General features: G+C 38.0%; 1 protein-coding gene across 7 annotated transcripts in view; it reads right to left on the reverse strand.

The window, feature by feature from the left end:
- Positions 1–307: 307 nt before the first annotated feature.
- LOC107670485 (pre-B-cell leukemia transcription factor 1-like) overlaps positions 308–25,895 on the reverse strand; it is a 37,625-nt gene continuing 12,037 nt past the window's right edge. For 2 of the 7 annotated variants that reach the window (XM_016463097.1, XM_016463096.1), the window contains 7 exons: positions 12,638–12,882; positions 12,103–12,293; positions 11,845–11,980; positions 9,506–9,662; positions 7,446–7,552; positions 5,579–5,665; positions 308–2,919 (listed from right to left, as the gene is read on the reverse strand). In XM_016463097.1, the coding sequence (XP_016318583.1) occupies positions 2,827–2,919; positions 5,579–5,665; positions 7,446–7,552; positions 9,506–9,662; positions 11,845–11,980; positions 12,103–12,293; positions 12,638–12,882 (1,016 nt within the window). In that variant the 3' untranslated portion in view covers positions 308–2,826. Of the gene's footprint in view, positions 2,920–5,578; positions 5,666–7,441; positions 7,553–9,505; positions 9,663–11,844; positions 11,981–12,102; positions 12,294–12,637; positions 12,883–25,895 lie in introns of all 7 variants that reach the window. The other 5 variants (XM_016463098.1, XM_016463099.1, XM_016463102.1 and 2 more) reach the window with 5 other exon arrangements.

Consider the following 25,895-nt stretch of genomic DNA (forward strand, 5'->3'; position numbering starts at 1 on the left):
CACCCACATAATCAATTTGCGATGAGGAGAAAAGGTCTGATTTATTGTGATCCTCATATTATTGTCCTTATGCCGCATAAATATTCTGGCAGGGCGAGACAATCGGCTAGCGCGCTGAAAAATGGCAGACTCATTCATAACTGCCTTAACAAGATCATTTTACGGATTGTAACATGCAAATAGCCCCTTAATGAACAGCAACAAGAAAAGAAAAAAAGCTACAGGCTCAAAAGCACACTAGATTATTTTATTAGTTTTTGTTTTTCTAATAAGGAACACTACAATTTTCTCATATTTTTCTTTTTTTCCTCTCTCACTAGAACAGTTCTAAAGTTGAGGTATAAAAGGAGTTTATACAGACTACCAAGTCTGAAAATGGTGGGGTTTATATACAAGTGAAATGGAGAGAGGAGAGGTAGAGAGGAGGGAGAGAATGGTAAATACAGAAGGAAGCGTGTACTACAATTCTAGTAAAATAATGATAAAAATCGAGAAAAAATGCTGATGTCATTTGATGCGGTGCTGTGGAATCCACCTCCGATCATAACCCCAAGTTTCCAAACAGATTCTATGGATGCACTTTTGGGGAAAAAGACATTTAGGAACTCCAAATCTACCTATGATATGTAGTGTTCAAAATCCTTATTCTGCTACATAGCTTATGCATTTACTCCAAATTTATTCCTATTTTTCTTCTTGTCAGTTAGTAGTGGGATTTTCACAGCACCTCAAACAAATGCTACCAGCTTTGACAAAACCACACACAACAAAAATAACACTCGAGACTCCCGATCCAAATCAAATGTAAGTGAAACGCTAAAATTAATATTACAAAGACTAACAAATATTACTCTTGCTCATGAGCGAATCCAAAGCCGCCAGCGATTAAAAAAACATCAAAAATAAAAGCATACAAAAAGAGAAAATACACTGAAACATTCCACAATCTGTACAGTGACATCCATAGATGACTGATAGAAAAAAAGAAGAAAAAAAAAAAGAAATTTGGTGTAGTAATAGCATTAGTTGGAGATATCCATATGAAATGTTTATAACTAACAGTAATCTATAGAGGACACAATAATAACTGGGAAAGCTCCTCAGAGTTTGTTTTTCCATGTGTACATATAAACAAAACCCCAATTTACATTTCAATGTTATTTAGTCCTTTGTGTAATATATAGAATTTCCATTCATATATCAAAACGCCCTGGTGCTTCCGCGACTAAAGGTAAACTTGGGGAAAAAAATAGAGGGGGGAAACCCCCCCGCAAATCATAAAAACAAGTTCCGGGAATACAAACAACTTGTCTGGAAAAAGTAAATATAAATTCATCTGATGTTCCTCTACTAGCTTTAGTCCATCTGTTTCAAATCACAACACATCCAGTGCTTATTTTTGGTTAAATTTGAAAGGAGAAAAGCCCTTGTTGCTTGGCTATGTTAACTGACTACAAAACAACAGAGTTCCTTTGTTTAGTGAAATTGTAGCCAACAACAACAAAAGAAAAAAAAAGACAGCATGCTTTACCAAGGAACAGGTGCTTTCAATTGCACGTACAATACAATCAGTTCAAAAGCACGAGTGAGTGACAAGACGACCCAACCCTTAGAAAACAAACACCCGTACACACAACACAGTAACATGAGAGGCCATAGCACACGGCAAACCAAAAAAACTTCATGATATCTGTAACGGTTTACGTGGTCAGAATTATTGGTTAGCTGCTATGGCCTCGTTAGCTGCTATGGTTTTCGCGAAACGTGGTCGGTGTGTCACGGATGCCTGTTGTGAAAACGTGCGATAAAATATCACCAAACACCAGCACGAAGTACTGGATTGGGCAGTATGACGTTTTCATTTCTGGAGAAGTTCATTTGTTTATTTGGTCTGTTCCTCACACCCTCTCCTTTTATAATATTTTTTTTTTTTGTCAAAAAAAATAAAGATTAGGCTAAATGGAATCACTAAAACATCTCAACACCCTACATGCATGGAAGACAGTGGAATATTTTTTTTCTTTCCCTTTAAAAATATTTCTAAATACCCAAACGAATACTCCAGCTGTCCGTCCAACCCCTTTCCCGAACACAAGGGCTTAGAGTTCTTGTCGAGTCTTTTATTTGGTGGCTGGTGCATCTTTGAGGGGGGCAAAGTGAACTCCTCGGTGAACTCTTCACGTTTCCCTCGTTTCACACCGTACTCTCCTGCGATCAGCTAGTCAGAGTGTTCAAATGTCCAGCGTACCTTTACACTGATGGATCTGGATCTCTCTCTCTCCATCCAACCAGCAGCTCAAAGTGTTATTGACAGGATTTGTGCTTAACACAACGTTGAACAATGCAGGACAGATTGTTTTGTGAGAAAGCCAGAAGCAGCGACTGGAAACCATATTAAAAAGCAGGCTGAATGGCGTTTTCATGGTTTAGTTGTCTTAGGTTGTTCTACGAAGAGCAGAAGGTGCAACAAACGTTGACAGCACTTTGGTACAAGCGAGGAGGGAGCTGTTGCGTAATCCCCATCATGACAGGTCGAAACAGGAAAGGTAACATGAAGCTGGGCGTAGACCGTCCACCCTTTGTGAAGACCTTTGAGGAGGACGTGTGTTTTTATTCATCCTCAGCAAATGTGACGTTAGGTGTCTTGCTCGAGGAGTGCGTGTGTTTCAGTCTGGTCCAGCGTGTGAACCCTGGCACACCAAGTGGAACGAGGACTATGGAAGACCTTTGACATCTGCTAGAGTGAAGGACGAAAGCTGTGAGCAGGAGATAACGGGCGAGACTGGATGATGAGATGCTCTGTGTGTGTGTGTTGCGTCAGCCTCATTAGCTGGAGATGTCAGAGTGGATGCTGCCAGGTGGTCCTGGTGGAGAAGTGATGGAGGAAGGGTTGGTGTTGTCTTGCCAGCTGTTGTTAGCCTGTGGAGAGAGTCACATGTATGAGGTCAAGTAGCACAGGCAATGAAACGCAAAGACTTTTTAATGCCAAGAAGAAAAAAAAAAAAGTGTTATTGACAGGATTTGTGCTTAAAACAACATTGAACAATGCAGGACAGATTGTTTTGTGAGAGAGTCAGAAGCAGTGACTGGAAACCATAGGGTTGCAACCAATTTGCAGCAAAACAATAAGGCTGTATGGAATATTGTATATAGATGAATGGAAACATTGTGTTTCAACAAAGTTTAGGGTCAGCAAGAATTTTTTTAAAGAAATGAATACCGTATTGACCCGAATATAAGACGATGTTTTTTTCTTGGAAATACATCTGAAAAAACACGGTCGTCTTATATTCAGGGTCTAGACTTTGACATGTCAATAATACACCCACAACAATAGGTGGCGCCAAATACGCATAAAATGAGTGTGCCATGAAATACGTAATGTAATGCGTGTTGTAAAGATCGCGAGTAAAAACAAAAGAGAAAGAAAACCTTACAGCTGCATGAGTCGTGACTGTCACGTTAGCCTGATGGGACCAAACTCCCTTTGTGATTTTAAAACGTAAGACAGTACCCAAATTTGAAGACTACAGTAAGATTTAACTTCTACTGTTAATAAGATTTTGGTAGGCTACTATTAGATGGATAGCCTAAATGTCCTAATTCAGATGGGCTACCTGTTTTTTTTTTTTTTTTTATGGTATATCAAAAAGTGTATATTTTTTAAATGTGATTGTCGGTATATTTTACCAGTTTTTACCATACTTTCAAAGCAAAAATTAAAATAGGAAAAATATGCAATATGAAAATAATTGAAGACAAAATGTGTTTTACTGAGAAAAAACAAGATTTGGTTTTTAAAAAGCCTTTTTCCAAAAGGTACATCTGGAAAAAGGGGGGTCGTCTTATAATCAGGGTCGTCTTATATTCAGGCCAATACGGTACTTAATGTATCAGGTTTCCACAAAAAAACTGTTTTTAACATTGACAATAATGAGAAATGTTTCTTGAGCAGCAAATCATCATATTAAAATGATTTCTGAAGGATCATGTGACTGAAGACTGGAGTAATAATGCTGAAAATTCAACTTTGCATCATAGATTTTGAACTTTTGAAAATCGATTTAAATAGAATATATTTTAAGTTATTTTAAATTGGTATAATATTTCATAATATTACTGTATTCGATCAAATAAATGCAGCCTTGGTGAGCATAACAGACTTCTTTCAATAACAGTAAAAAAAAAATCTTACCGACCACAATGTTTTCAGCACGGTAGTGTAATTATAATAATTAAAAGAATATATAAAACGGCATAATACTTCAAATTATTTAGGGATGCACCGATACTGGTATCGGTATCGGGCCCGATACTGAGCTCCTGTACTCGTTAAAATGCCCCGATACCAAACGCCGATACCACACAGCATGTGATAAGCGCCATATTCAGACAAAGAAACACCGACAACAGAACAACAGACAGCAGAATGGAGTTATTAGAGATTAAAGATGTCTACAAAGTATATGTATGCAATGAATATAAAACATTCAGTATTAATGCCTGTATAGCTGATTTGCGCCAGCTGTTAAGCAAATCACACTGAGTGGATTGAGCGCGCGGAGGCTTGTCGAGTGAATATCCCTTTCTCACAGACATCACTGGACAGTTTGTAGTTCTGTCAGATATGTCAAAAAGAAGTAAGTAAAACAATGCACACATTACTTAATGGTTGGTAGGGAGGAAGGGAGAACTTCTGTTGTGTGATCTTTATTGATGTTTCGCTCACTTAGCACGCATCATTTGGATTAAAACTGAATCGTAAATATAAGACAATTTATAGGGGCATTCACTATAAACGTCATTTATGTTCACCCTTAAGTAGGGCATTACATACCTTTCTATCAAAGTTATCTAACATTATCAAGCTGAATTTGTTCTGACACAGTTTAACTGAGTTCTTGTCATATTTTATTACCATTTTCTAAACTATAGCAAATAAACTGTGATAATGTGAGAAATGTTGAAGGTTTCTGAATAAATGTTGGTTTGACTGTATCTATTTGATAAATGAAGTTAACCAACTAACATTATACATACTCTTGGTTTCTGTACACAATATTTTAAAAATGTACAAATGCAATGAAAATATTGGTATCGGTACTCGGTATCGGCAAGTACCAAAAATAAAAGTATCGGTATCGGGTGAGTACTGGAAAAAGTGGTATCGGTGCATCCCTAAAATTATTTAAGAAACAATTGCAAAAAAGAATTTCTGTAAAAATTGATTTAATTCTTAGTGTTAGGGGTTTGTTCAAATAGTGTGTCCATACAGTAACAGCATTTAGCTGCAGCTGACTGATCATCTAGAGAGTATTCACACCAGAACATAAAACGTGTTGAAACAGGAAACATACAAGCCACAAATTGTAGACATCAGACCTTCAAATGATCTTTAGGTCTACGTCAACACGAAGAGCAACAGAGATTCTCATCAGATTAATGCTCTTTGTGAGATTTAACTGAAAATCATTCCAGGTTCTAACTTTTACACAAATAGCAAATGGTTTAATTTTTCTTTTAACAAGCAGTCTGTTGCTTGAGAATGTGTGTGTGTGTGTGTCAGTGCTGTACTCACGTTTAGATGGTGTGGGGTGTAAAGAGGACTTCCTGACAGATCTTCATAGTCTGCCGTCAGGTGTGTAGCATGGTGCAGGATATCCACCTATAGCACACATACATCACATAACAGCATAAACACCACTAATACATTACATTAATGACATTTTCCATATTTATGCTCACAAACGCAAACAAACTCATATTAAATAAATATCATTTTATATATGTCTCAGTTCAGAGTCAATGCACTGCCTATACCACATCATCCTCTTAATATGATGATGCCCTGTCTGTTTATAGTTCATAAAAGAAAATGAACATTCTGACATAATTGACGTTTATGTGTGAATAAAGGCCTAAATTGAATCGGTTTGGCATATTAAAGCGATTGTGTCTCTTCAGAAGACTTGATTGTTAAGGATTATGAGTGTCAAAGTTTTGTTGCACAGACTTTCAATGGAAGGACAAAAATGATAAGAGAGTATTAAACATATCTTCATCTGTGTTTTGAAGATGAACGAAAGTCTTTTGAGTTTGAAACATCATGAGGGTGAGTAAATGATGACAGTATTTTCATTTTTGGGCAAACTATCCCTTTTAGTCCAAACTGATTTGCACTGCACTATTTCAGTGCATCCCTCATGTAAAGTGATCCACTCTGCGCTCTTTAGTGGCTCAAACTGATATAGTAGCAAATTTCATGTTTCTTTTGATTTTAAAGCCAGACCATTAAATATATATATATATATATATATAGAATTAAGAGAAGAATGAGAACTAAGTGTTTAGATGTGAATAACATTACCACACATCAGATATGTATATCAATCAGAAACATTTGAAAGTTCTCAAAGGCAGACCAGAGACACGATGAGAAAAGGCGCTGATGGAGGATTGAATGCAGTGCTGTCAGATTACCTCATGTCTCATTCAACGGTGAGAACAGTACAAAGCATAAGCACATAATATTACAATAATAACACCTTCCATTCGCACTCGGCCTGCAATAGCGTAATGGAACGTGCTGGTGACGTATCATATCTGCACGAATGTTGACAGGCAGGTAGAACAACCTATCATAGCCCTCGGCCTGAAGGATATGATTGGTCAAACATTTTAAGGTTATATGGCTTCCACAGACGATATAAATACATCTAAATACATTTAGACCAATTAGTGATTGCTATCGGGATGTGAAGAGACTTCCAACCAGCATAACAAAAAATGTTTTTGAACCAAATCACCTACCCTGCCTTTAAAAACAAATAAAATAAATAATAAAAAATTCTCTTAACATAAATATTTATGACTTATAACACATAATAGACTTTTTCAAAAACATTACAAAACAAACTTTAACAGTAGTGCAATTAAGACATTTAATTCTAATATAAAATGTAAAAAATAAAAATGAATAATATTTAAAATAAATAAAAAAAAATTATTAATTAAAAAAATAACCTTAGGCAAGTACAAAAGTTGTATTTATAGTAAGAAAAAAAATTCACAGGACATTACACTTTGAAATTTGCGAGTCATAAAAACACATGTAGTAGTGGTGTGATGGGGCAGGTGACTGTTCAGAAACACTGACCCAAAACATCAGTAGTACATCCTTACTGTTGAGCCCTTGATGAAAAGCATTCATCTAACAGGAAGGAGACAAAGGAATGGCCAAGGACATGACAGAAGAAATGAAATGAAGCAATGCCACAGGGAAGATGGTGGAGTTCGTTTCCAGGATAGAGCTCTACACTTCTAAGTATCCGCTAAGGTGGATGTCACGGGTTGGGGCTGTAGCTTTGGGGAAAGGGGAAGAGAGCACTACACTGTGAGCAGGTATGGAAGAGGAAGGGCATTGAGGGGACGTCCTCAGTGCCTACCTGCTGCTGCTGCACAGCGGGAGTGACGCTGACGCCATCCCCGTCGAGTGAACGCAGCCCGAGGTAGGCGTCTCCTGCGTGAGAGAGGGTGTACGACCCAGATGACCCTGCAGCAATACACGCAGCCCATCAGGCACACAACCCTGCCCGGGTTGGGTTTTTAGAAAAGCCTACAGTGTGTGGTGAAAATCCGTCTGCTCTCTATGCGGAGCATGAATATCAGGACAAGCCACATTCCCAAATCCAAGACGGTCGTGATAATCTGTTTGACTACTTCCGCTGACTAGAGACGACAGAACAAAACAGGTGAACAATGGGAAGCAGCGATCACGTATGTGCTGATGCGGACTGTTGCGTTACATGAAGGTATACAACTCGACATCCTACTTCCTCTAGATGATGAGATGCATTGTTGGTACGCCGGCCACCGGATATGTAACAGGATATGTGGATGGGGTTTAAAAATATACGTGTTGACCGAGTATTGTTAAAAATGACAACACCAAGTTAAATCACCTACCTTATCCATTCTGCTTCCTGAGCAAATAGAGGTTCAACTACTCTAAACAAGTGTGTGTGGATGTGCATGTGCATATGAAAGTAAAATGAAAATGTTAAACAAAAAGCCAAAACAGCATCAAGAATTTAGGCAGAGATAATAAAAAAAAAGAAAAAGAAAAAAGAGGCAATCATCAACGGAAAGTTATTGGTTATTGCCATAGCCTTAGAGCAGTGATGGGCAAACTTGGCCCTTCCAGGTCACTTTCCTGCAGAGATTTGATCCAACCCTGATAAAACTCACCTGCATGTAGCCTTCTAGTAGTCTTGAACACAATGATTAGCTGGTTCAGGTGTGTTTGATTAGGGTTGGAGCTAAACTCTGAAGGAAAGTGGCCTGGAAGGGCCAAGTTTGCCCACCTCTGCCTTAGAGGAAACAGTCATGCAAAACCAAAAATGAAAGTAAATGTTCAGATGGCCAGAGATGAGAGTGGGCGGTATGATCAAAATCATAAGTGACTTCATATAACATGATGGAAATTCAACAGACAAATGTTTAATTTAACAACAATTTGGTCACATCCACATTTAGACAATCCAATTCTGATAAAATATTTTAATCCAGGGATTCCCAAAGTCAGCCAAATAATTACTTAAGTATCCCTTGAGATTTTAAGCTAATATTTTAATAATTTAACAACATATTTGCATGTTCACGGTTAATGGTCACATGACATGTAGGAAAATGAATAGATTTCAACTTTTCAGTAATTGTTTTTGTATGGATAATAACAATAGTTTATCATTTATTTACCTTAATCTTTATTGATTTATTAAAAATAGTTATTTTTTTTATGATTTAAGTCATTTTTAGCTTTTCATGAACTTACAAAACCCCTGCAGTTCCCTCACAAACCCCGGTTTGGGAAACCCTGCTTTAATCAAATGAGATGAATTAGTTTTCATTTACATTTTTTCCTCTGTAACATGATGGATGTGAAACAAAAAATACAATTATCCATAACAAATAAACAAGTCTGGCATAAGTTCAAAAACACTGACTGAGCCTGAAACCTGTGATCGCACATCAGCTTCCTATCTATACAATGTCATATTAATGTGATGTTATGTAACCATAAAACTAAACTCTGCGTCATGTTGTGCCTAACAATACCCATTCATAAACACTTTTCTACGAATGTGTGATGTATGGCGTCATACCACCCAGGTCCATAGAAAAACGACACTATGACGGCTTTATCCTGAAGATGTTTACAAAACAGCTGTTACCTAGATACAATCAGATCAGCTTTACAGCGCAACCCAGATCGACAACATCTAAATCTCACTCAGCAAGTGCATGATGCAAATACAAACAAACAAGCATTCTCTATGACAGGGAAAAAAAGATGGACAGACAAGAACAGACTTGAGAACAGAACTGAAATGGAAAGAAAATAGCATGAAGCGCATGTAGACAGGAGTGTGATTGTGGCAAGTGGTGTGCGTAGTGTAGCTTCACTATCTGCTAGAGATGATGGGAGGGCTGTTGTGCACTTTACCTGAGTTGGGTGTTGCTGGAGAGTTTGCCTGGCTGGCCTGTGCCGACACATTGGCAGCATCCACGGCTGTTTTAACGGCGTACAGGTTTGCTTCCTCTTGGAACTTACCAATGTTCTTCTTGTACCGAATTCTCTTGTTGCCAAACCAATTCGAGACCTGAGGTGAAACAACTAATCAGACAACAATTTCATCACAGTGAACTACAACTAAAAGACATTACTGTACATTTCAAATAATTACCATTTTCATTTAAAGGATTCTAACACGGATTCTCATTCTGTGCTCATCCAGCCGATGTCACTGCTTTCTGCTGAACTAAACTTACACAACTGCACAGTTTACACTGCTGTTCAAAAAATTTGGGGTCAGAATTTTTTTTCTGGCAAGAAATTAATACTTTTGTTCTGCAAGTATGCATTAAATTGATTGTGACAGTAAAGACGTTTACATTGTTACAAAAGATTTCCATTTTAATTAAATGCTGTTCTTTTACATTTTTTGTTCATCAAAAGAATCCTGGGAAAATGTATCACCGTTTCCACAAAAATATTAAGCAGTGTTTCTAACACTTATAATAAATCCACATACTAGAATGATTTCTGAAGGATCTTGAGACGTTGAAGACTGGAGTAATGATGCTGAAAATTCAGCTTTGCATCACAAGAATAAATTACATTTCAAAATATATTCAAATTGTACCAATATTTCACAGTATCACTGTTTAAATAATTGCAGCCTTGGTATGAATAAGAGAACTAATTCTTTAAAAAAAATCTTACCGACCCCAAACTTTTCAAAGGTAGTGTGGTATACTGCCATCATTTATTTATAGAAATTATTTTTAAATGAATATTTCTGCAATGCACTCAATTAGAAGGTTCCCTCTAACGGTGCTTCCTGCATCTTGTTTTCATCACAGCTGAATCAAAACATACACTGGAAACAAGAGTAGCCCATCTGCCATTAGGAAATGTTGAATAAGACTTCCTTCTTGTGAAATCATTTTTGTGTGATATAAAAAAATTAAATAAATAAAATAATAATAATAATTTATCAACAAATTGTTCAAAATGTCATCTCATTCCATTATGTAGGTAGCCATCTAGATATCTAATGTCAACTGTACATTATAGCTGTAGCTTCTCTGATCACACAAATTTTAGCTAACATTAGCTGCAAATGTTTCCTAATTGTTTCTTCTATTGTTAGTCAAAGAATTTCTGCACTAAAAGAATTTCTGTGGACTGATCAAACAGAAATGTGCAGAAGTTGCTAACTGTAACTTTTGAAGCTGCTGCTATTTTGGCTGTTTTGACCACAAGTTAAGTGGGAGGAAATGGAGCGGTCATAAACTGTTTCCAACTTGTTATTAGGAGTTCAACAAACATGAACAGTTTTTACAAGTGGAAACTTGTAATTACGGGAAGTCTGACATGATGTGAACGCAGCACAAGTTCACAGCTCAGCTCTGCAGTTGTAGTTAAAGCGATAGTTCACCCCAAAATTGAAAATACTGTTAAAGTCATGTCATTTAAAACCTGAAAGACTTTTCCAAAACACAAATAAATATATATCGATTAATAATTACGCTGGTATGTTTTATCTTCTGTTTACCATATTTGATGTGCTCTATGTATGTGCAATGATCAATGTTTATGCGTGAATAAAAGCCTAAATTAAATTTGTTCATCATATTAAGTTACCAGAAAACTTGGATTAACCCACTCGATTCTTATGAATTACTTTGTAATGTACTTGTCTTTATGAACTTTTTGAAGCATCAAGGTTTTGGTGTAAAGGACTTTCAATGGAGGGACAGAAATCACTCAAGTTTCATTAATAATCTCTTCATTTGTGTTTCGAAGATGAACCAAACTCTTACGGGTTTGGAACAACATGAGGGCGAATAAATGACGACAGACTTTTCATAATTGTATGTGCAAAAAGTGCTTATCTTTGCGAAATGTGTGATGTCAGTAATTCCCATCACTAACTACTTAGGAGAATGGAAATAATGCTTAAGCAGAGACTGATCTGTATCTACTTGTGATTTCTTTTGTTGTTTCATGACACCGAGGCGCTAACAGCAGAATTATGGACATGATGCAACGTTATTGACAGGACATATCTCAACAAACTAATTACTGATGCTTAAATGATCCTGTAATTTCTATATTTTATGAAAAACTTGCTTGACAAAGCTGCATAAATTTCATTAAAATAAAAATGGGGCCGGATTTATTTTCTAGGACATTTTTCCTCACACGCCATTATTGGAAAACTGGATTCCAGGTTTTTCAATACACATGGGACATTTGTAGGCCATGTGCGACTATACCTGAGAGACAGTGATCCCACATTTCTTGGCCAACTCTTCCTTGGCTTCCTCACTGGGGTAAGGGTTGGAGAGGTGAGAGTAGAAGTACTCATTCAGCACCTCTGTGGCTTGCTTATTGAAGTTGCGTCTCTTACGTCTGAGGACAAAGTAAGTGGAAAAATGAGTGTTTCATTGATAATAATTAGTGGAATAGTGCAGCACAACAGAATAAGACACCTACATTTGAAACAGCCACAGATCAAACAAGCAGACACACACCTGGCATCAAGGAAGCGAGAGCGAAGGATCATGACGGCCTCACAGGTGCTCTGCTTGAGCTGCATCTGGATGGAGCTGAACTTGCGGTGGATGATGGCCACCATGCGCTCGATCTCTTTGGGCGAGATAGGCCGTGTGCGGGACTGTTCCCTCAGTAAGTTCATCACGTGATTGGTGAACTCACTGCAAGCCTGTTTTCAAATAGATTTGAGGATCATTACATACATGCAAATATACATTACCATTAAAAGTTTTTGAAAGAAGCCTCTAATGCTTCTTTGCTGAATAAAAGTATTAATTTCTTAACTTAATTTCTTGGACAAAAAACAAGCCAAACTTAATGGCAAATATGTATATGAAACAAAACCTACAATTTCTGAAAGACATCATTATTACTTCCCTCTCATTATCACTCCACCAGTGGATGAAATCAGTAAATTTGATTTGAAAAAAGAAAAAAGAAACAATTACATACACAAACCCACAAGAATCTGCTGAAATTACTTAAAAGGTCAGACGGGGGTCTGATTCTCACCTGTTCATATTTCTCTAGTTCGGAGTGGTAGATCTGGCGGATCTGTGCGAGTTTGGCTCTATAGTCTGAGTGCTCGATGCTGCTGTCGTTAGGTGATCCTCCAGCCGCTGCTGCAGCTGCGGCCGCCGCCGCTGATCCGCCGCCCTTCTCGGGCCCAGACACTCCCTCGGCCAGCAGCATGTTATCCAGACGCATGATCTGGGGATCTGGAGGGTCCTCCTCCTGTACACCTCTGATGCTCAGCACTGCAGAAGAGAAGACGACAGCACAACAGGGTCAATCAGATGGAGAGCTTTCAGAAACCAGCCACATCACACCATGTAGAATTAAGGGTACTTCTTTCCCTATACCATAGAAACTACTAAATTAAGTGTGCAATTCCTGGCTGAGGCAGCAGAGGGCAGCATGGTACCTCAGTGGCATGCCTGAGCACGAGGCACGGGTCCAATAATAGCAGAGCATGTGCTGTCACTATAAGCACAAGCAGCCATAAGTACACACCTCTCCGGCACTGAGTTAAAGCAAGATTCTGTCAACTTCCTGCTACGAGGCCATCGCTCACACCTATACGAGCACCTCGTCTACACTCCCATACATATGCACACACACTCCCGGCCAGTGACTGAGGGCAAAGTGTAAGATAGATAATACAAATGCATGACACCGAGGGTCTTTGTCTTTCCTCTAGACCACATTTTTGATGAACCCCCTAGTGGTGTGCGAGAATGCGGTGGAAATGCCAGTGGCACGTGAAATAACATGTAAAGGTGTTGCTTTTAAGTAAATGTAGAACAGGATCATTTAAATGTAATAAAAATAACAAAACGGAGGAAGCAAAGATACTCAATGTTCTTTCTGAAAGGTTAAATGGATGGTTCACCTAAAAATGTAAACTCTGTCATCATTTACTCACACTCGTGTCATTCCAAACCTGAAAGACCTTCTTTTTGCAGAAGATATTTAGCAGAATGTCTAAGCTTTTATTTCCATGTTGCAAAAGTGGATGTGAATCAGGAACGGCTGTGAACACCATTCACTTTCATTGTATGGGAAAAAAAGAAGCTTGGACATTCTGCTAAATGTTTGCTTTTGAACTTCATGCACGAAGGAAAAGTCACAGGCATTTGGAACAACTTGAGAGAGAAAAAAATTATGATTTTAATCAAACTATAAACCTTACTCAAGGGAATAATATCTCAAGGTACACTTTTAGAACACTAAAAAAAAGTTCCACAGACAATGTTTTGAATGCTTTGAGTAGATCTGAACAGTCCTGCGTAAGCACAGTGCTCGGAGACTCCAATAGTGCATTGGGTTTATCTTGTTTGTGAATTGAAAGAAAGAGAAACTTTCAAACACAAATAGTGCAACTAAAAGACCATGTGTTGGAAGCAATCAGCATTATGTGGATGTTCTGTCTGTACCATCCCCACTGAAATCAAAGCTGTTTTCCCATCCTCCCTTTAACTGATAACACATTTAATGACTTCAGCTCATACCCTCCCCCAATAACAGCACAGAATTTGTTTCGCTCTTTTCCCCCTTCCCTCTCTTTTTCAGCCAGCAAAACTCCCCAAAGTCAAAGAAAAAGCAAGAAGAGTTTCTCAAGTACATTAATTCTGATTCAAAGTGATTTCTGCAATAAGATTATTTTTGTGGATAAACCCATATGAGCATACTCTTGTTTTATATGCGCTATGAAGGCACACTATTTAGTCATTTCACAGGAACAATAAAGAATAATACTGTTGAGTAAGATTTCATGCATTCATTTCAGTCGATGGTTAGGCTTTAAAACAAAAGACAGAAAAACTACGTGAAAACCAGTGTTTACAAATGTGATTTTCATTTTATCCCCTACTTTTTTGATTTTTTTATTTTTAAGAACTTTAAATCTTCATTCTGGCAGTAAATGGCAATAATTACTAAAATTAATATAAAAAACAAGAGAGAAAAACAAATCTGCTTAGAAACATTTATTTTGCATTTCTATTAAAAACGTTGAACTCGTCATTCATTTACAATAATGATTTTAATAATAAAAGAGAGAAAAACAAATAAACAATTTTTAAAATTAATTCTGGGGGTAAATTCAATAATTATTTATTGTTATCATTATAAAACAGAGAGAAAACAAATGTTTTTTCTCTTTTTGTTCATTTTTAATAAAACTAATGAACTCTGTGTCATTCATTCTAGTGGTAAATTACAATGAATATTTAAATTATTACTATTATTGTTATTATAAAACAAAAGATAGAAACCTGCTTTTTAAAAGCTCATTCTATTGGTAAATTTCAATAATTATTTAATTTATTATAAAACAAAAGACAAAAATTAATTCAAACAGTATATTAAAATCTGTTTTACAAATATTAAAAAAATGTACAAATGTTTTATTTCTATTAAAACCTTTAAACAGGTCTCATTCATTCTAGTGTTAAATTAATTTAAATTATTAATTAATAATTATTTAAATTTCTGTAAAGCATTCTCAGCATTACCACAAGGGGTGCTATAGTGCTCTGTCTCTCAGTTTTCCCTTCCTTTTCATATCAACTATCTTCAAGGCAGAGCAACAGTTTAACAATTGCCGAGAAAGTTCGTTAGACTCTTGACATGTTTGCAGCTAGCTAACTGAATGTCACACATTTTAATTGTACATTTCATCTGACATCCTTAGTGTCACAGTTACAAAAGAACATATGCACTTGTGTAAAGCATGTGTCTGGCCTAAACTGAAAACGCACCTCTGTTTTCCTGAATTGTGACCCAGACTCACCGTGCATGTGTGTAGTCTGATGGGTGAGGGGAGGGTTGTTGGTTTTTACGACCACATCCCCACAATCAATAGAGTGAAATTTACCACCTCCCCAAAGAGTATCACCCACAATATCCATTAAGAGCTCTGCCTCCAACCCAATCCCTCAAGCATACACCCGTTTCTTTAGTCTAATTATCTCAATTAAGCTGTGATGACTGATAATTACACAAATAACCCACAACATTCGACACTAGATGATATGGACCCATTTAAATTTCTAACACCCCTTTATATTTCAATTTATGAGCCTTGATTTTGAAAACCCTAATAATGTAGCCATGAATAAAGTGGCAATACTGCTACGGCTGGGTACGTTTTATAATAGCTTTGTGGTAAACGCTTACAGCTACATTCTGAAACCCGAACATATTGGCCAGAAAAGCCACTGCATCTCAATGTTTGTATGTCTTTAAGAAGATTAATAAAGCCAGCCTGTTAAATCTTTCAATTAGCACACTTCATTAATACAAACACACCGCCATGCTAATGAGATAATGTACATTTTAATGCGGTGCATCTGTCCAAGTTGCACTAATATCCTTCCATTAAATTTATGAATGATCGACGCGAACGCACACCCTCCTCACGGCGAGGTATTCCCTCATTTGTGAAGGATTGGTGAAAACGTGCAGATGGGAAATGCGAAGGGCCGAGTGGAAAAAGCCAGCAGCTGTCCAGCCATTAGCAGACAGAGCGGTATGAAATATTCAGAGCGCCCGGCTGGGTTCGACCGCATACATAATCAGGCACAAGAACGTGGCGCAGGTACGGCACAGGTGATGTGTTAAGCGCAGACAAAGATATTGTGTTCACTGCTGGAAGCAGTACATTAATGCTGCCATTTTCTGTGCATTACTGGAGAAGCAGTCCATCACGGCTGTGTTCGAGGCTCAGGCCTCGTCTGTCTTTTTCGCTGCACCTCTCTCTGGTTCGTTCACCCTCCCTCCTCCTTTGGCTTGGGCCGCTCTCCCGTCATACCCCGCCTCCTTTTCTCTCTGTGCCCCCAGCCACCTCCCCCCATCCTCTGCTCTCCATTTCAGTCGAGTTCTCCATGTGAGCCACAATCCCTCATGCTGTCAGCCCCCCCTCTACCTCTCTCTGTAGACAGACAGGATTAGCATTTTAATTGCATCAGCTCCCTTGGGTATTCTCAGCCTTTCACTGGGAGAGCGCGAGGGAGCAGAAGGGGGAAGAGAAGGTAAGGAGAGAAAAGAGGAGAATTGTGAGGGGAAAGCAGCAAAAGGGAGTCAAAGGAGGAGATAAAACTGCGAGGAGGAGAGCAGACAGAACGAGCAAGAGATGGAAAAATAGAGGGGGCAGGGAGAGCGTGAACGAGAGAACGCGAAAGGAAGAGTTGAAGATGATCGCGGTGGGCTGCAAACGAGTGTGGGGCGACACTTAGGAAATGACAACGCTCTGACCGCAACAGCCAATAAATCAAAAGGAGGGAGGCGAACGCGACAGGGGAGGGATCTGTGCGCACTGAAAAGCACGCCCATATGGACGCAAACAAACAGGCTAACCTGAGAGCTAAGTGGGATTTAAATAAGGGGAATTTATCTTCAAAACAAAAACGACTGCAGTGCTATTACAGTCGAAGTGAAATACGAGGGTCATTCCTACTTTACGCAGTACATTTTCATGTCCCCATCACACACACCCTTCATATACTGTGTAAACACTAAATTGTGTTTCTTCATTTTATTCTTTCTCTTATAAAAATACTATATGGTTTTGGGGAACGTTGTTTTAATTGATGTCAGTTATTTACACTACCGGTTTTGAAAGAGAAGAAATTAACAGTTTTATTCAGTAAAGATTGCCACATTAAAATGATCAAAAGTGACAGTTAAACGCATTTATGATGCTACAAAATATTTCTGTTTCAACTAAATGCTGTTCTTTTGAACTTTCTATTTATCAAATATATTTCCACAAAATATTAAGCAGCACAATGGTTTTCAACAGTCCTAATAATAAGGACTGTTTCTTGAGCATTAACTCAGCATATTAGAATGATTTCTGAAGGATCATGTGACACTGAAGACTGGAGTAATGATGCTGAAAATTCAGCTTTGCATCACAGGAATAAACTAGATTTTAAAACATTAAAATAGAAAACAGTTATTTTAAAGCATAATAATATTTCGTAATATTACCGTTTTACTGTATTTTTGATATATCAAATAAATGTGGCCTTGGTGAACATTTGAGACTTCTTTCAAAATGATTACTGACAGCAAACTGACCTTAAACCGCAAACATTTATTCTGCATCCTCAATATCATTTTTCTATTAACTTTTGTAATATCACTTGAACTGACAAAAGCCATCATGACAGCATCCTCCAGGAAGTGACACAGTTTTATTGGCACAAACATCAGCAAGTATAGACAATGACTTCTGTGGGGTTTTGTGGTATTGGTTGGTTTGCTGAAGACATTTGATAAAATCTTTTGACCGAAATCAGAAAGCAAAAACTAAAACTCACATCTTGATTTAGTTAAGCACTCTGTTAATTTATTATTAAGTTTGTGAGTTTGACAAAAGCATATTTCTGAAAGTTTTATAGAAATACTAACTGAAATTACAACACATGCATATTTAACTAACACTGCCCATTCCTGTTGTGAACTCTAAGGAAACTCAGAGCTTTTTACGCACATTAAAATGCAAGTCGTATCCCAACTGCAGATCCAAATGCAACTCACCGTGAGTTCTTAAGAAGACCTGCAGCTGTGTTGGCTTCATAAAATCTAGACACAAAAACTAGAGTCCAAAACAAGCTCTAACTTCAGACACAGAACCAGTGATACCTAAACAACAGGCTTACCAGCAGCCAGTACACCAGGGGTCTCCAAACTCTGTGTCCTGCAGAGTTTAGCTCCAACTTGTCTCAACACACCTGCCTGGTTGTTTCTAGACCTTGATTAACTGGTTCAGGTGTGTTTAATTAGGGTTGGAGCTAAACTTTGCAGGACACCGGCCCTCCAGGATCGAGTTTGGACACCCCAACTACAAGCTACAAGGATTATTGGATCAGAGACAATTGCCAAAATCAGAACCAGTACATGAAGTGAGATTTACGTCTCGTTTCTCAGGAGAAACTACGAGAGGAGGGCTTCTTGAGCAAGTGCCAGGGTGGTATAAAGCTGCAAAATCCACCAATATGTTACTGTTGTAAGCAGCTCAGGTTAAGCAGCATCTGCGTGGCCTATTTACTGGCACCCAGTGGCACACAACTGGTGGCTCGGCTGCTGACATGCGCACACACCGACCCATCCACGCCCTGTGAGGAGCGGTCATTGGTCAGCGTCAACAAAGGAGGATACGATTAGGGTGTGAATAGCACTCCTACCTTAGGCAAACATGCTTTCTGCTCCAACTTGTCATTTATCAGCTCTTAATTAACTCAACTAGCATTTGATAGACCCAACCGGCGGTACAACAGGCTTCACTCGGCACGCAGGGACCGGTCAAACAAGATCATGCAGGTGAGAACACACACCATCCCACCTCCGCCAGCTCGGTGCGGTCAGGTGAAACAGAGCGCCGAGGACAAAAGAAACCTATGTGGATGACTTCACTCTGGGAAGAAGGCTGTTGCCGTGGCGATACGTCCTACCGACACGCCCTCCTCTCGCCCGCTCCCCGGCTCATCAATGCAGCTGCCTCCTGTGCTAATTAGCACCGCCTCTTAAGGAGCTCCTAAAGACCTTGTGAAAAATGAACGCTCATTTGAGAGGTCGTTAATTTGCACTGTTATGCAAATTAGGTGGCAATTAAGCAATAGATCAGAGAAGCGGCTTCCATTTATAACAAGTGAACGAGAAATATGACAGAGGCAAACAGGGCCGGGGAGAGTGGTGGCTGGATGCACTGAGGGGGTGTGTAAACTAACCTTAGCCCACTGCAGCTCAGGCTTATAGACAGACAGGCAGAGAGAGAGAGAGAGAGAGAGAGAGAGAAAGAGAGAGTGTGCACTGCATTGTGCCATGTGTACAGGTGAATGGCACAGCATGTTCAAGTAAAAAGATGAGAGGGCCACAGCTGCAGCGCTCAAGCTTTTACTGCATCGCCTTGTGCTCTTCATGCAATCGTAAAACTACATTTTGAATGTTATTTTTGGCCTTTTTTATTATTTATAGGAGAGTAAAGAGAGTACAGGAAATGTTGGAAGCGAGGAGGAGAATCAGGAATAGACGCTAGCCAGATTGTTGCATGACAACCACTGCTAAATGTTGGAGAATGTCTCCCACCTTCATTTCAAAAGGCTTCAAAAGTTGCAATCCCATTGATAAAATGTTGTGGGTGGTTGCCAGGATGTTGCTGTGCAGTTAGTTGCTAAGGTGTTCTGAGTGGTTTCACGCATGTTGTTTATGTAATTGCAAAGGTATTTTAGCTGGTTGCTTACTGGATAAAAAGAGCTCATCTTCAAGGCCTTAAATATGGTCTCTTTGTCAATGTACACTACCGTTCAAAATTTAGGGTCAGTAAGATTTTTTTTTTACCAAATTAATACTTTTATTCAGCAAGGACACATTAAACTGATCAAAAAGTAAAGACATAGTTCAAAAGAACAGAGTTTGAAATCAAAATTTCTATTAAAGAATTCTGAAAAAATGCATCTTGACTTCCACAAAAATGTGAAGCAGCACAACTGTTTTCCACACCGATAATAAGAAATGTTTAATAAGCATCAAAGCAGCATATCAGAATGATTTCTGAAGGATCATGTAACACAGAAGACTGCAGTAATGACGCTGAAAATTCAGCTTTGGATCACAGAAGTAAATTACATTTAAAAATACCTTCAAATAGAAAACAGTTATTTTAAATTGAAAAAAAAAAAATGTCATAATTTATTTTTGATCAAATAACTGCAGCCTCGGAGAACATGAGACTTCTTTTAAAATAGTAAAATCCCAAAGCATGTTTTTTTTCATCCATTTTAACAAAATATCACGTTACACCTCTCACAAAAGTAGTATCGCACTTCTTGCCAGCTAACATTCAAGTCTGTAGTGCAACTGGTTCAGGACGCGTTATTCGCCGAAGGTTAATACTTGAGGTAAGAGGGTTTGTTGAAATCCCTAACCCTATGTTTGAGCCTTAGCAACCACCATCAACTATCTGTGTGTCCATCTTAACCTACATTATAGAGCGAGTTTGCATTAACACCTTTGCGTGAGACAAACAGATTATTGTAGCTTAACAAAAGGCCAATGCCTCAATCCAAATGGCATGCGTAGAAACTCTAAACTTCCTCCCTCAAGAAGTGAGAGGAGCTCGGAGCAAACTGACAGATCACCCCTGCTCAAATCCCCTCTCCAGAGCTCTAGATCAGTCACAAACTGCAGTGAGGACCTCCACACAGGGATGGAAGGCCCCCATCAATTGTAATTAATCCTTAATTAGTCTGGATTAGGTGTTGGGCTCGGACTCTCTCCCACCCCACCAAAGCCATGCCATCTAATGTAATCCAGCTGAGGCCACATTTACATATCTTTAATTAAAGAGACATGGGTTTCTTTCAAACACTGCTCCCTAGACCAGCAGACTGAGGGACATCTCCATGAGTTTTGACACACACCGCAGCTAAATACGGTTGTCGCTCTTCTTTCGAATGCTTAATCCTGTTTTAAAGACACAAAGTGAGGGTGTTTAAGAGAGCGAAGACCATATTCTACTGAAATGAACTCAGACAAAATGTGTCCACATACTATTTACAAATAAGGACGCAACATTTTTAATTAGTATAGTTAAATGTAGTCATGACGTTTTTGATTTTTTTGTTGTGCTAAAGATGACATACTACAACATTCAAAATGCATTGAAGTTCTGTGATTTAAAATGATTCTGGATGAAACTGATTATTCGGAGGAAATATTCAGTCTATAGCAGCGCTTCTCAACCAGGGGGTCTCAAGATGACTTAATTATACAAGATATACATATCTGATGTGTGGTAATGTTATTCACATCTAAACACTTAGTTCTCATTCTTCTCTTAATTCTATATATATATATATATATATTTAATGGTCTGGCTTTAAAATCAAAAGAAACATGAAATTTGCTACTATATCAGTTTGAGCCACTAAAGAGCGCAGAGTGGATCACTTTACATGAGGGATGCACTGAAACAGTGCAGTGCAAATCAGTTTGGACTAAAAGGGATAGTTTGCCCAAAAATGAAAATACTGTCATAATTTACTCACCCTCATGATGTTTCAAACTCAAAATACTTTCGTTCATCTTCAAAACACAGATGAAGATATGTTTAATACTCTCTTATCATTTTTGTCCTTCCATTGAAAGTCTGTGCAACAAAACTTTGACACTCATAATCCTTAACAATCAAGTCTTCTGAAGAGACACATCGCTTTCCTTCCATTGAAAGTCTGTGCAACAAAACTTTGACACTCATAATCCTTAACAATCAAGTCTTCTGAAGAGACACAATCGCTTTAATATGCCGAACCGATTCAATTTAGGCCTTTATTCACACATAAACATGTAAATTATGTCAGAATGTTCATTTTCTTTTATGAACTATAAACAGACAGGGCATCATCATATTAAGAGAATGATGTGGTATAGGCAGTGCATTGACTCTGAACTGAGACATATATAAAATTATATTTATTTAATATGAGTTTGTTTGTGTTAGTGAGCATACTGTAAATATAGAAACACACACACAAATAAATAAATGTTTATATTATTTAAATATTTTTATATTTAATAAAAAAATAAGATTACGTGCATATGTACACACACACACATATATATATATATATACATATAGACAACTGATGCGTGATCATTGAAGCAGCTGCAGTTAGCAAGCGCTTTCGGAGTGAGAGTGAATTCCGCATTGATTGGTTAGACTCATGATTCCCAACAAATCAGATGAGCCGTGGGCGGTGACCACAGAGTGGTGAGTTCTGACAGGCTGCATCAGAGCCAAATAGCGCGTTTCAAAATTAAGTTATTTTATCGGCGAATCGGTTTTTATTTTCACGTGCTTTCAGATGGAGCAGCACTTACAGAGCCGAAGTTCACTGAGAAGCAATGCAAACAGCTTTCATAATCGCAGAACGATTTATATCGTCTGCGATTATAAACGTGATTTTGCACAGCTTGTCAGTGAACTACAGCTCTGTGTAGTAAATGCTGCTCCATCTGAAAGCACGTGATGGAGATTTACTATTGATCACAGAACCGGCTTTACTGACAAGATGCGCATGACAATCGCATTCGATTAATCTTGCAGCCCTACTGCAAGCACATGCAAAGCATAAAATGATTACATTTTGATGAAATGAGTGCATCACACGCTGATGAATTGTGCACAATAGAACCAGACACCATAATTTAGTAAATAGGGTCAATTGAGATTTCACGTCATCTTTAAATTGCATTTTCCAATAAATTAGGCGATTAGCACAGAGGAAGTACTTGGCCTATCAACTCAAAGGGCCTGGGTGTTTTTTAAACATTTCCTTGCATTCAAGAATGCACCATGCAGTTTCGCTCATCCAGTCCTGAGAAAAGGCTTGATTCCTCAAGGAACAGCGTAATGAGAGGAAAGACGCTCAGCCCACACAGCATTGGGATGAAGACGAGCATCGGGGTGACGCTCTCCCCCCACCATTCTGGACCTTGTGATGGGGGGAAGGGGGGCGCCTGTCAGGGCCAGGGGTCTGTGTGATATTAGCCGTCTGCCAATCCGGCGTGGGGAATGGACACAGAGTAATTACTGCTGCTCTTACTGCCTCATCAATCTCTCTCTATCGCTGTCTCTCTCTCCTCCCTCTCCCCCTTCAAACTCTATCTTTCTCACTCCTGGAACAGAGGAGAGAAAAACAGATTGAGTGACAAGAGCACCACACAAGAAATGCCGAATGAAATAGGGCCACTACCAAATGATGATGTTCAGGGGGCTGCTTTTACACGTTGTTGCTGTATGCATGTTAAAAATGGTAATTTCTGTTGTTCATTCTGAGGCCAGGTTGAACTGTTAGGCTGAGTTCATCTCTATTGCAGTTTATTTAAGTTGTAAAAAGTCTCACACTCAACTGGCTCCTTTACCTATAGGCCTGCAGGCTCTGCCTCGTAAAATGAGTCTGAGATTTCCAACAACTCCTAAAATTTTACAAGAGGGTTCAAATTAAGGTCTTTCAAAAATGAATGATAATTAAAAAGCCTTAATTAGGTCTTTGACCAAGCAGACCGTGAAATCGGAGTCATGTAGTTCATACAGGTTGGTTATAGACAAGGATTTGAGCTAATTTTTCTGAACCAGATGGGCTTGTTGTGGACCTACATCCATCTACATGGAAACCATCTAGAAATTTTACACGACATGCAGGTGATAGCTTCATTGGCTGACGTTTTCCAATACTTGGAAAGCCATTTGTTGGTGCCAAACTGTTTGAGCACTTTGAATGATTTGCTACTTAAACTGTCAGGATAAGTTACCGATATATAGCCAATCTTAACAAACCTTCACCGGACAAACCATGCATCATGTAAAACAATGTGTTAAAACACCACTAGCTACAGTTAGGCAAGTTTATATGTCTGAACGGTGGCCAGCTGGATTTTGAAACTTTTTTTTTCTCACGACCACTCTTGTGCTCTTGCTAATAATGAAAAATTACTAGTACTACAAGAGACCAGACATGATTATTTCGTGGAAACTGGAAAGATACTAGAAATGCAGTCCAGGACAAGATGCACATAGCTCACCAGTGCACTGGACACTTTGTCCTTTTAAAGCCTATTCAACATGGATTTATAAACCATTAACCATATGAAAACAAGTTCAGACATTAAAAAATAAAATTCATATTTAATTCATGCAGCGCTAGGTTTATTTGAGGCTATGGCGTTCTTAGTCCTGCCAAATCATTTAGGCCTATTTGTTTCTGGGATTTTAATAGCAGAAATGCACTAAGAGTAAAGTTGACTTGGCTGGTTCTTCTGGTAGGTACTCTACAAACATCACATGACTTCACTATTTTGAGCTATTAGCAAGGGAGTTAACAGCTATAGAAGAGCCAAGAGAGTTAACCAGAAAACCTTCTGAAACACAAATTCAGGATTCAAGTTTTTAAACTCTCTAAACAGAATGGTACATTTCTGTTCCATCCGTACCACGGACATAGGTGTAGGACACAAAAGGAAGTGCATTTGGTGCCCAGTTTTACTTTTTTAAAATACATTTTTCTTATGGCCTCATATTAATTGAGAGATGACATTAAATATTTGTTCCTTTAAAAAAATAACAGCATTATGTAAATGAACTGCAAAAAAAGCTAAAAGAGTATTACAATTCTAAAGAGAAAAAAAAATGGTGACCAGCCACAGCACAAAATATACACTTTTCCCGTTAAACATACAATCTAAGATCACTAGTTAAAATGCTTCTATTCTGAACTTTTAAAAAATATATATTTTAGATTTTTAACAATTTGCGTGAAAAGTGGAATTGGAAAATTAACCTGAATTACAAAATGCATTTGTATTCTCCATAAATTTGTGTGAAACCTCATGTTATCTGCAATATCTTGAGAATAATCCAAAGAGCATCTTGTGCTCCCAAAATGTCCTTGTTAAGTTTTTATCATATTTAGTCAACCTTATCCTATTTAGTTTTAGTCAAGTTTTAGTCGACTAAAAGTCTCAACATTTTAGTCTAGTTTAAGTCCTAGAAAATCTAAAGTATTTTAGTCTAGTTTTAGTCGAAGAAAACTTGACATTTTAGCAATAAGATTATTATTAATTAACCATACAGCAGTATTAATTTTGGCAGCCATTTTTTATTTGTCTTAGTCTTACTCAAATGTACATTTTAGTTATCATATTTAGACAAATTTGTCCCGTTTTTGTTTATTCAATGAAATGTATGAGCATTTTAGTCAGTAGTGTTGTCAAAAGACCCGATATTTCGGAACCAAGTCGGTACTAAAAAAATGAAAACGTTACGGTACCAGGTTTTTTTAAGTACCGGTGGTACCGAGTACCCGGTCAACCCGGTTCTTGATGCGCTTGGTACCGAATACTGAAATTTTGGTACCGTGACAACACTATTAGTCAGGTTTTTAGTCAATGAAATATTAGTCACGTTTTCGTCATTCTGTATAATGGTTAAACTGATAAAAATTATTTTTTTCTCAAAATTATAATCGTAATGATTGTTGTCATTTGAGAAATTTACTTTTGCATTTCAGGTAATGCACTTTCTCCAGTAAGCACAAATCAATAGAATGTGGACACATACTACATGGTGTATTTTACCTCATCTAGTGTACTGATTTATTATAGGCTTTTTATGATGTAAATCAACACCAAAGACCATTATGCAATCTGTCTACGTTATGAAAACAGCTCAAACAAACGAAAAAATATTATAACAGTAATTCCT

This window comes from Sinocyclocheilus anshuiensis, unplaced genomic scaffold (assembly GCF_001515605.1).
Source record: "Sinocyclocheilus anshuiensis isolate Anshui unplaced genomic scaffold, SAMN03320099.WGS_v1.1 scaffold476, whole genome shotgun sequence".
NCBI classification, from domain to species: Eukaryota; Metazoa; Chordata; class Actinopteri; order Cypriniformes; family Cyprinidae; genus Sinocyclocheilus; species Sinocyclocheilus anshuiensis.